The 10,712-nt window shown below is 48.7% G+C and overlaps 1 protein-coding gene across 2 annotated transcripts; it reads left to right on the top strand.

Moving 5' to 3' along the window:
• The first annotated feature begins 1,395 nt into the window (after positions 1-1,395).
• On the top strand, positions 1,396-6,687 carry TRIR (telomerase RNA component interacting RNase). 2 transcript variants are annotated; one of them, XM_061563823.1, is made up of 3 exons: positions 1,396-1,776; positions 5,258-5,329; positions 6,042-6,687. In XM_061563823.1, the coding sequence occupies exons 1-3, from the start codon at positions 1,432-1,434 to the stop codon at positions 6,150-6,152; spliced, it is 528 nt and encodes a 175-aa protein (XP_061419807.1). In that variant the 5' UTR covers positions 1,396-1,431; the 3' UTR covers positions 6,153-6,687. The 2 variants fall into 2 exon arrangements, with proteins under 2 accessions (XP_061419807.1, XP_061419816.1); XM_061563832.1 differs by lacking the exons at positions 5,258-5,329; positions 6,042-6,687 and adding an exon at positions 4,988-5,238.
• The last annotated feature ends 4,025 nt before the right edge of the window (positions 6,688-10,712 follow it).

Below are 10,712 nucleotides of genomic sequence, written 5' to 3'. Positions count from 1 at the left end.
TTCAGGGAGTGGGGATGGGTGGGTAGGGGCTGGTCACCCCGTGGTGCCCTTATAAAACTCAACGTTTAACCTACTCACGCCGGCTTGTGCCCGCACTCACAGTCGGGCATATTTGCGGAATACACCACGCCGCCGTTGACCCTGGCCATTGACCGAGCAACCCAACGTTCCTACCAGCTCCCTCCGCAGGAATGTGTTTTATACTGTGGTGTGTGGGGAGCGGTGGCGTAGTGGTCAACGCTGCACCACGGCCTACCAACAGCCAATGTGTACGATTATCTGAACCGGATCTGGGGCTTCCTTAGGTCGACTCAGCCTCAAATGAGTACCTGGTGTGGTGTGTAAACATCGCTACTGGGGAGACAAAGGCGGCCGGGCGTGGTGCTGGCCACCCACCCGCTCGTGTGCCGTGCCGGCCTTCATAGGTGCTGCTCGCTAACAGCACTTGCCCCTACAGTCTGTTAAGGCTACACGGGGGATCTTTGCTTTGTGTCCGTATAAAAATGTAAAGGTTCAGCCCTGCAATTTCTTGCTCGTGCCACTGGAGAGGTCGTAGAGGATTCTAAATGTGATGTGAATAAGGGATATTGCCCGAAACGTCACCTATCTTATCCCCGTCCTGGTAGCTTAATAAGTAACTTAGTGTGTTGATGTTTTTATGTGTGTGTGTGTTATTACTTAGCAAGCTAGAAATCCAGGCTTGTAAGTTGGGAGTGGACTCGGAACGATGGTATCTTGATAAGTAATTTAGTGCACGAGGCCACCCCCCCCCCTAATTAATCATCATGAGCTGAACAGTGAGAATTATTTTATTTTATTATGTTTTATTTTTATTATTTTATTACTTCCCTTCTACGTGACTTTACCGAAAGAACCAAGAAGAAGAAGAACAATTTTTTTAATTGAATATTTTATATTTACTGCAATATATACACCCGTACTCGGACGGGCAAGAAAAGCTAGTTGACTAATGACTGTCTAGTTAGTAGTCTAGTCCAGGTATGTACTGTCAATTGACTGTCTAGTTATCTAGTATATCATTAATTCTAGATTTGAAGCTTTCGTGACTGCAAGTATTCATATTCTTAGGTTTTTCGGTAAGGTCACGTAGGTAAAAAGACGGAAGCTTGTGTTGCCTCCGAAACGTCGTGATTTTTATTTTATTTTTATTAATTTGGATTTTTTTTACCTACGTGACTTTACGGAAAAAACCTAAGAATATGTCTAGTATATGTCGTAATATTAAAATTAGTTCTCACAACACTTCGTACGAATCGAAACCCCGTACTGAACATTACCGATTCGACTCCAGCACCGCGAACGTAAGAATCGTTATTATTTGTTAAATATCGTTAATCGAAAAAAAGAATCGATTCCCTCAGTACACCCCCCCCCCTCCCCACCAGGTTCCGAAAGCGACACCGGACCAAGATGGCGGGCGAATCGTCGAGGTCTTCACGGGGTTCGGCGTCTTCGTCGTCTTCCGCGGGCAGCGTGAACGCGTTCGCCAACGACGGCAGCTTCCTCGAGATGTTCAAGAAGAAGATGGAGGAGCAGGAGGCGAGGAGACTGGCGGGCGACGCCACCGCCGTCCAACGCGACGACTGCGTCGGCGGCGACGACGACGACGATGCGGCCTCCTCCACTAGGCCGCCGCCTCCGGCCCCCCCGCCTTGCCTGACGCCCGCCCCGGCTGAGGGCGAGGGCGCCCCGGTGAAACTAAATTCGGAGCCCGGCCCGGCCGCCGAAGAGAAGAAAAGGCAGATGTTCGGCCTTGTAAGGATGTGGCGGGTGGCGGAGAGTTAGACGCAAGAGGGCGCGGAGTTTAACGCGATCGAGCTCGTATGGCTCTTAGTGTTGTTGGTGATTTGATGGCCGGCTGTGTGAAATCCGCGTTAAGGGGTTCCCTTGAGTTGACATCCAGTGTAATGGAAACACTTAAGGGTTTTCTCCAATTAAGTTGCATTCCTGGGATTATTTAAGGGTTCTCCTTGCGTTTCCGTCAGTGTCAGTGCCATTTAAACGAAGACAAAACCCCTACGTATCCATTTAAAGTCATTCTGGGTACGTATGCTGAACTTCTTTTGCGCCGTACGTAGCCAGCCGTGCATATCGGAGGTGCGGCGAAGGACTACAAACCACGGCTGACAGCGTGAACATTTCTGAGTATTTCTCCCTTTGCAACAAAGGTGGACGCATTATTTCTTTAGGAATTACAGTCCCAATCGGTTGACGTACTTTCCACGCGTAAAAAAAAGTTACTGCGATTACACGAATGATTACCCACTTGGCTCTCTTAAGGAACTTCACTTGCGCAGCGCACGTGCTTGGAGATTCGGTGACCTAGGACTGTGGAGTGAAACGTCGAACATTATTCCAAGCCATACGCCGTAGAGCACAGCAGCGAAACACGTTCGCGGCATTGCCGTTTGAATGAAAAAATCCAAGCAACTGGCCATAATTTCACGCTTTTATTTACCAATTTCAATTGGTTGTATTCAGGAGGAGAGATCCGATTGTGAATTATTTCGAGTGGAGCACTGGCATATGACAGCTCGAACCCCTTGCCGTGGGGGATACCGGGTCTCCTTTTTTCGGTGCCGACAAGAAAGCACCCCTCGCTTGAGTTGTGGCATGTCGGCTTGAATAGGGGTCCACATTGCTCATCACGATCATCATGCTAATCGACGTAATCATGACCAACGTCACCATCGCATTCCTGTCAAGCCATACGGTTTACACGTATTCTTGTACAGGAAAATAGAGTTTTCAGGTCCATACGACGTACAGCCGTTTCAATAGGGACAACACATTTTTTTGTCTTTGTTGTTTCTCCCTTGTGATGGGACTTTGTAGGATGAACGTTGAGGTCTGAATTGGTCAGTAAACACATTGTCCTGTGGAGGGAGCTGGTAGGAACGTTGGGTTGCTCGGTCAATGGCCAGGGTCACCGGCGGCGTGGTGTATTCCGCAAATATGCCCAACTGTGAGGGTGGGCACAAGCCGGGGTGACCAGCCCCTCCCCACCCAGCCCCACCCCACCCAGCCCCTCCCCACCCTCCCCACCCAGCCTCTCCCCACCCAGCCCCTCCCTGCATGACGGACACAATAATCCCCTGTGGGCTGGTGTAACCAGGAGGTTCCTACCAGTATAAGGTAGGCACTGATAAGGGGTTGACAGGTATGCCATCATCACCATCAGTCATTCCCATAATCAGCAGCTATTGAACAACCTAAAACTTCGATTTAAAGCTTTCGTGACTGCAGGGATTCATCTTCTTGGTTCTTTCGGTAAAGTGACGTAGAAGGGAAATAATAAATATTACACATAAAATACAATTCTCACGACGTTTCGGCCACAACGCAATCAGCCGTCCTCAGATGAAGAACCTAAACTATATATTTTTTTATTTTACCAGGTAAGGCCCAGAGAGCTTATATAGCTTTTTCAGAAGCGACATAGCCACGAATGATAACCTCAGCGAAGTGGCTTCTGAAAAGTTTAAGGGTCCAAATTACTAGAAATGCATATTTCTAAATGTGGAGGGGAAGAGCCGGAGAAAAATTACACGAGACAGTGGCTAGAACATGCAAACTCCAAATATACAGGCGTCGGGATCGAGCGCACGACCTGTAACAGTATTTACCAGGCGAGTTATCGTCTCACCACCGTGGCACCCCTGCACTGACCTGCATTGTTTGACCAGTGTGGCGAAATATTGTCCAACAGCACCCCCTGATCGACGTGGCGTGGGGGAAGCTTTGATCGACAAGTGGGTTGAGAAAGGGTTGTGAATTGATTTGAAGTGGACTCATTTCTTAATGCAAACACAATGTGTGTGAATGCAAGCCGACATTGCAGTCATCCTTGGCCAACTGGAGCGCATTGTATGGGTTCATGGTTGAAATGTAAAATGCATGAGGGGTTTTTTGGTAAAAAAAATGCAATTCGTGAATGTGATGTGTTTGAAGCCATTTTTTCTTGTTTTCCTAAACGGTGGCTTATTTATTAATCTAGAAACGCAATAGTGAATTGGCAAAGTCACAGCTTTGGAATAACTTCATGGCTATGACGAGAAGCAGAGACGATGTTACAGCGTTATAACCCTACAAAGTCAAAGTGACTTCCTGCTTCATATAGCGTTGGCAGTGTTCAGCTTCCATAAGACGACCAACTTTGACTTCCCCACGAAGGGGTAATAATATATTGGGCGCTGCTCGCTTTACCGCTGAGCTACCTGGCCAGATATATGCACTATATCCACACGTGTGTGCGTGTTGTGTACACGTGTATCGTGGACATGTGCATGCAGTAACGAGTGTGTTCTCCATGCTGTGTGTCGGAGGTCGAAATTCCCCCGACTTCCAATATTTTTCTTAAAAACAACTGCATGGTTGAATGGTCGAGGCCAAATGTGCATAATTGGAAATAAAGATGTCTACGTTTTCTCTGGCACACACTTGGCGTGTGTGGTCACACTCTTGAGAGCATTCTAACGTGTTGACTGCACGCCAGTGATCCTATGCTGCTCCTTCCATTTGCCATCGTGGGCCCCCTCCCACCTATAAGCCAGTAAAGCCGGGTCCACACCTGAGCTATCGGTTGCATGCAACTAAATCACTTTATATGTGGACTTCTATGCAAGTAATTGTAGAGACGGAGTCTGCTGAAAAGACATCTGCAAAGCGATTTGCTCGTGACGTATTTCATGACGTGCTTGCTTGTTGCCATCCTGATTACGCCAATTAAATTTTCTCGTGCGAATGCTCGCCCGAATATCAATTGCGCAATTCGGCCGTACAGCAAACTCCCCCCCCCGGGTACGTGGGCAAACCCGCCGCGGGCGCCGGTGAGTTGGCTGGTCGTCGTAAGCGATTTGGTCATGTGACCGGTGTGAGACCCGGCCTGGGTAAGGCCACGTGATGGGGCCCCCCCTCCTGTCGTGGTTACGCGCTTGCCCTGTCTCTCTTGTGTGTGGTTCGACAGGGAGGAGACCCTCCCCCGGACCTGATGGAGGCACCGGCGGTTGGCGGCGCCGCGGCGGCGGGCGAACTCTTGTCGCTCGTGGACGATCTCACCGAGCGCTCGTAACGCTTGTTAGTCTTCTCCCTCTTCCCCCCTTCCTTACCCGCCCATGCCCCCATCTTCTTCCCCGTGACCCACCTATCCCCCTCCCTCCCTCGCCTTTCGGCCACCCCTGTCCCACCCCCACCCTCCTCCTCCCCACCCACCTACCCCCACCCTCTTCGTCATTAGATTGGGCGACGACGAGGTGGGAAAGTCCTCAAGACGGGCATGGTGGCCAAGAAGCACAAGATAGACGAGGAGGTATGTTGGGCGCGGTGGCAGAGTCGGCGTGGAGGGCTCAGCCACTCGCGGATTGAGGTCCCTGTCATTTTATTTTAAATTGTCACGCTCTGGTTGACCTCTATCGTAAGGTGAATTCAATATTATTCCAGTTTGTGTCGTTTATATGAAAGAAGTGTCATTCCAAAATCCTCTTTTCGAAAATCTGAAGCCCTACTGGCACAGTTCACTGGTCTATTTTATCCGTCTGGATTATATTTGATAAGATTATGTAGTATATTGGATAAGATTATCCAATATAATACAAATTTTTGTATAAAGTTATGTTACAATTTGGGACTTGCCCTCTAGAAAACCAGTGAAATTTATCCACCCATTGCCCTAAAACCAGTATTAAAAGGAGACCCACCTTGGCATCCTGGCTCCATTAGAGAATCGCTCGCTCTCTCCGGCAGGACTGCTATAAAAGCCCCGTGGTTTCCTCATCACTGCCTACGGACGTATTGCTTCCTGCGTGCCTGGCCCGAGAAAGCACTCCCATCGTCGGCGCTAACTAAAAACTTCCGAGCACAACAGCTTGTTCGGAAGCCTTGATGAAATTTTGGGCGTGCGCATGATTTTTCTTCCTCGCCCGCCCGCCCCAATCGGCCCGCGCGTGGCAGCAAGTGCGCCAGTGGCGCTAACGTGGGAAAGCGTCTGTGTGCCCCCCCCCCCCCCCCTCCGATTCTCGCAGGAGGAGGCGGCGCAGAAGGGCGACACGTGGGCCAAATACATGGCCGAGGTGAAGAAATACAAAGCACACCAGTGCGGGGACGATGACAAGAATCGGCCACTGGTCAAATGACGAGGCTCCCCCATCCTTCGGTGGGGGAAGGGGGGGGGGCGCCGCCACCACCGCGCCACCCTTGTGTGGGCGAGCTGGCGCTTGACCCAGTTATAGTCGCGCGCAGGGACCTCACGTGCATGCCACCACTCCTCTAACACGCAGGCCTCCTTCAAGAAACGGTAGCGAATTTCCGAGCGAGGGGGAGAGAGAACAAAAAAAATCCAACCAACCGCTGTCGCCGCTGCTTAGTTTCACTGTCGCTCGCCCCGTCACCCATCCTGCCCGCCTTCCCGTGCGTGCGTCATCCCGTTCGTGCATGCACCTTCCAATCTGTGCGTGCGTCCGACCGCTCATCTGCCCCCTTTTTTTGTTTAGTCTCGTGCTCCCCTGCCCCCCCCCCCCCCCCGATTGTCCCTCGCCCAGTAGGGGCAGTCGTCCGAAGCGGATTTAGCGAGTCGCTGCGATTTTTTTGCTAACGGACAGTTTGGCCATTCCGCTGTACAGTATGAAGTCTGGTGTTGCTGCGTATTGTGTATAAAGTATTCGTGTTGAACCCTCCGATGTCTTGTCGTGATTTTTTCAAGCCACTTTTAGGTGATCGGTCAATCGGTAATCGCAAGGTTGTGAGATAAATTACGATCTGCCCTTGACTCATCCCAGCATCATCAGCCTTGATCTACATCGTTACATTGGCCTTCTACCCCCTAATTCTGGCCAATTTTCCTGGTTCTGTTTATTTCCTGCGTTCCATACACGGTGGCACATTGGGATCTACGGGTGAAATGTGCCTTACAAATGTGTATTATTGCAATATCCTCATCAGTCTTTACGGTTAAAGGCCTCCGCAAGCTGGCAACTAACGATCCTGCAAATACAACGATCCATCGAGCACCGACATTACGGTGCGAAAGAAGTTCTGCATCTCCACGTTGGACGTCTCGGGGGGGGGGGGGGGGGGGGGGTATTTTCTTTAGCTGTCGGCTCTGTTAGCCTCGACCGCAGGCCATCGCGTTCCAGTGACGTGTCCTGCCCAGGCCCATTTTTAAATCCTTTATATTAAGTTCACTTGCTTGCTTGCTTAGGACCGTGCAAATCTTTCGGTCGTTTTTTAACCCACTTCCCGTGATCCAATCGAGCTGACATTTTCTACGCAGACTCGTTGTGCGTGACAATGTTCGTGAAATTTTTTTTCCAAAATTTTACACTTTATAGGACAAATATATTTAATTACCAATTGCTTAATGCTGCCATGCAATCATCTGACCCATAGGTGGCAGCCATCTCAAGCCAGAGGACGAGAGGACTCTAGCCGCCACGCATATAAAGGATTTATAGTGCAAAACTTTGTTTTTACGGGTTATACTTGTTCAAGTCAATGTGTTGAATCTAACTTTGTGGCGTATTCTCTGATCCAGCTCCTCGCGCCGCTGGTTTGCTGCGGCAAAGTCCCGGGTGTGCCGCGTTTTTTTCGGGAATTGTAGGAAAGGTGCACGCTGTTCACACGCTGTTCACGCTGGACCCTGATGATCTCTCCGTGCTGTCCAGTGGCCGTTCCAGCCACCACCCCACACCTCCCACCCTCTCCATCTGGTGCGCAGTGCGGGGTGCCACTCACGCTTGCCCCCTCAACTCACTCGGTCGTGTATGCACAATTAGGCAAAGAGCTGGGATAATCGGGCTATTATCGTCATGAAAACAATAGTTTTTCCCATTTTTCTGGCAATAAAGCATGTTAAGATGTTCAAACGCCAATTATGTTTTTTTGCAAGGGATCAAAAGGTAGCTATTTGTTGTTTGAACATCTTGACACCTGTTTTATTCCCATAAAGTGTAAAACGTATTGTTATTTTTATACTCTTTAAATACTTGCAAAAATCTCCCATTATATTTTTTAAATTAAGTTACAACAGCCATCCTGTATGGATTGTCCATCTGGCCTTCGTCATAAGAATATGGAATTTCCACAACGAATATTATGTACCGTCCATAAGAGGTTTTTTGGGTTAGATCGCGTAAATATAAATGTCGTTAAACCCGCCACCACCCGGCAGCCAATTACTAAGGTTTGTCACGTAAATAAAACATGCCAATTCGTTACGAATACACTCGTACAGCACACCGGTGTGTTGGAGAGTAAAGCAACAACATTTACAATTCGAGTGCCACGTTTTAACGACATTTATATTTACGCGATCTAACCCAAAAACCTCTTGTGGGTAATATTGGTTGCGAAAGCTGACGTGTTAAACTATGTGTAGGACAGGGGTGGGGAACGTCCGGCCCGCGGGCCGTACAAGGCCCACGAAATCATTTGCTGTGGCCCTGCCAAGGCACCCGCAGGCGGGACTCAAAATTCAATAAATCCAGGAGCAAACCTGGAAAAGCAGTTGCGAGTAGCAGCAGCATCATCAATACCAGCTAACATCACACGCCTCGCCAAAGAGAAGCAGTTCCAGCCATCACATTAGGGGCGAGTTAATGAAATGTTTAACCAAATATAACAGGCTAATTTTTAAGTTGATAATTTTATATGGCCGGCGAATGATTGTAGGGGATCTGCGAGCCATCCTCACGCACTCGCACCACGCAGACATGAAATCTCCGCTCTCGGCATGGCACACACAAATCACACGCACGGGAATACACTGGACGGGGGTCAATGGTTAAAGGGCACTGACGTGACACGGACTCGGCGTGCGAGACGGAGATGGAGGGTTTAAAAGGGGCTGCGATGAGACGCGGTTTCGGGGTTGGTTGTAGGAACGAGTGTGGCTGTGGGTTGAAGAATAAACAATTGCGTAACCAGTCTCCAACTCCTCTCTATATGTACTGAACTACGTAACGTCGTGGGTTACGACTGCATCGGCAATGGCCAGCAGGTGGCGACTGTTGCGTTTGCGAACGCTTGGCGCAGCTTTTTTCAATGGGCCCAACGTTAGCGCGTTGGCCGCTTGATTTCAGAGATTTGAGGTTTCAATCCGGCCGGCCGCCCTGGTTAATATTGCGGTGTGGCATTCACTATATAAAAATAAACTACACGTCGTCGTTTGTTTCACTCACAGTGGACGTTATAGATCCTCTGACGTCATTCGAATTGGTCCAAATTTGCAAAATAAAAAAAATGACGCCGGAAACTTAATTACTCAATCGGGATTGCACACACACACACACAGGATAAATCGTCGCCCCCTACTGGCAGACTAAGGTCTGCATATAGGTCAGGTACTGAGTTACTTTGTGCCACAGAGGGACAGCTACCTCTGGGGGTGCCCATACACTACACCGCTTGGCGTTACTCGCCCCCTACTAGAAGACTAGTATCCCGCATGTAGGCCAGGTGCTGAGCTACTCTGTGCCGCACAGGGACAGCTGACACTGGGGAGTTCCCTTTCTAATGCGTTGGAGATGACACGTAAAGCTCTCTTGATATGCCCTGGCGTATAGAAGGGATGCGATATCAATCACAAATCATTGTAATTTTGGTGCCCTTTCTGTGTGGATCAGAGGTCACGTGAAAGTACCTCTGGTAGCTTTACGATATATCCGCTTCCACTTGCCATTGGCAAACAAGAGGCTCGCACACTGCTCTCTTCGGGAGATTATAATTATTCGTCCAATGGCACGGCAAGAACGATGTCCCTAACCGTGCGGAACGGAGCGTCACTTCTAAAGAAGAAAGGATTTCAGAGGTGGCTCTGTGATATCCGCTTTCACGAGCCGTTCTCGCAGTGCTCTGCGAAAGCTCCGAGCGGGAACGTCGTGTGGTGACACGACACCAATAATGATTTTGGCTACCCGAAACAAAAATGTATCGTGAATAATAAATACAGGCAGTCCTCTACTTACGATGGAGATGCGTTACGACGACCCCATCGTAAGTCAAAGATATCGTAAGTCGAAGATGGACCAGCCTACCCAGGAGCCTTAAAGAATGGTGATAATTTAGCAAAACAGAGCAATTTACAGTACCGTACTGTATAAACTATATACTGTATGTATTTATTAATTACAATACTGCATTGCACAGTAAAATGTAAAGTAAAAGAACAAGGTAAATTCTTAGCCTACGTATATGAACTGCAATTTAATAGAAAGTTTTTTCAGAAAACAATCCTATCTGCTATAAAAAAAAACTTTTAACATACATTGAACGTATTGTATCGTGGTAACCCGAAAATGAAATCGCTAAAGCTACGTATCATACATACAATTTTGTCGTATCGCTATCGCCATCGTAAGATCAAAATATCGTAAGTCGGACCGTCGTAACTCGGGGACTATCTGTACACGCCAAAATATTTAAATGAAAACATTTTTGGGGGGCAAAATATAACTCAGGTTGGGCGGTGACACGATGTCGTGTGCGTGGCCTGTGTGTTACGCGAAGAATGTACGGAGCCGAGCTATGCGTTGTGGAATCTTGGACGGCCTCCGATATTCGTCGTCTCGTCTAGTCTTGTAAATTAAAAAATAAATATAACAATATTTTAAACCGTCGCGACATGGCAATGCGTCTTAAGTGTCCTGCGCATCCTCACCAGAAAGACACTCTCGTTCTGCACGGTGCCAAATAGGGAA

The sequence above is a fragment of the Lethenteron reissneri genome, chromosome 4 (genome assembly GCF_015708825.2).
Source record: "Lethenteron reissneri isolate LAM-NWPU_2019-01 chromosome 4, ASM1570882v1, whole genome shotgun sequence".
In the NCBI taxonomy this organism is placed as follows: Eukaryota; Metazoa; Chordata; class Hyperoartia; order Petromyzontiformes; family Petromyzontidae; genus Lethenteron; species Lethenteron reissneri.
The sequence above is the reverse complement of the archived record's forward strand: the minus strand, read 5'-3'. Positions and strand labels throughout refer to the sequence as shown.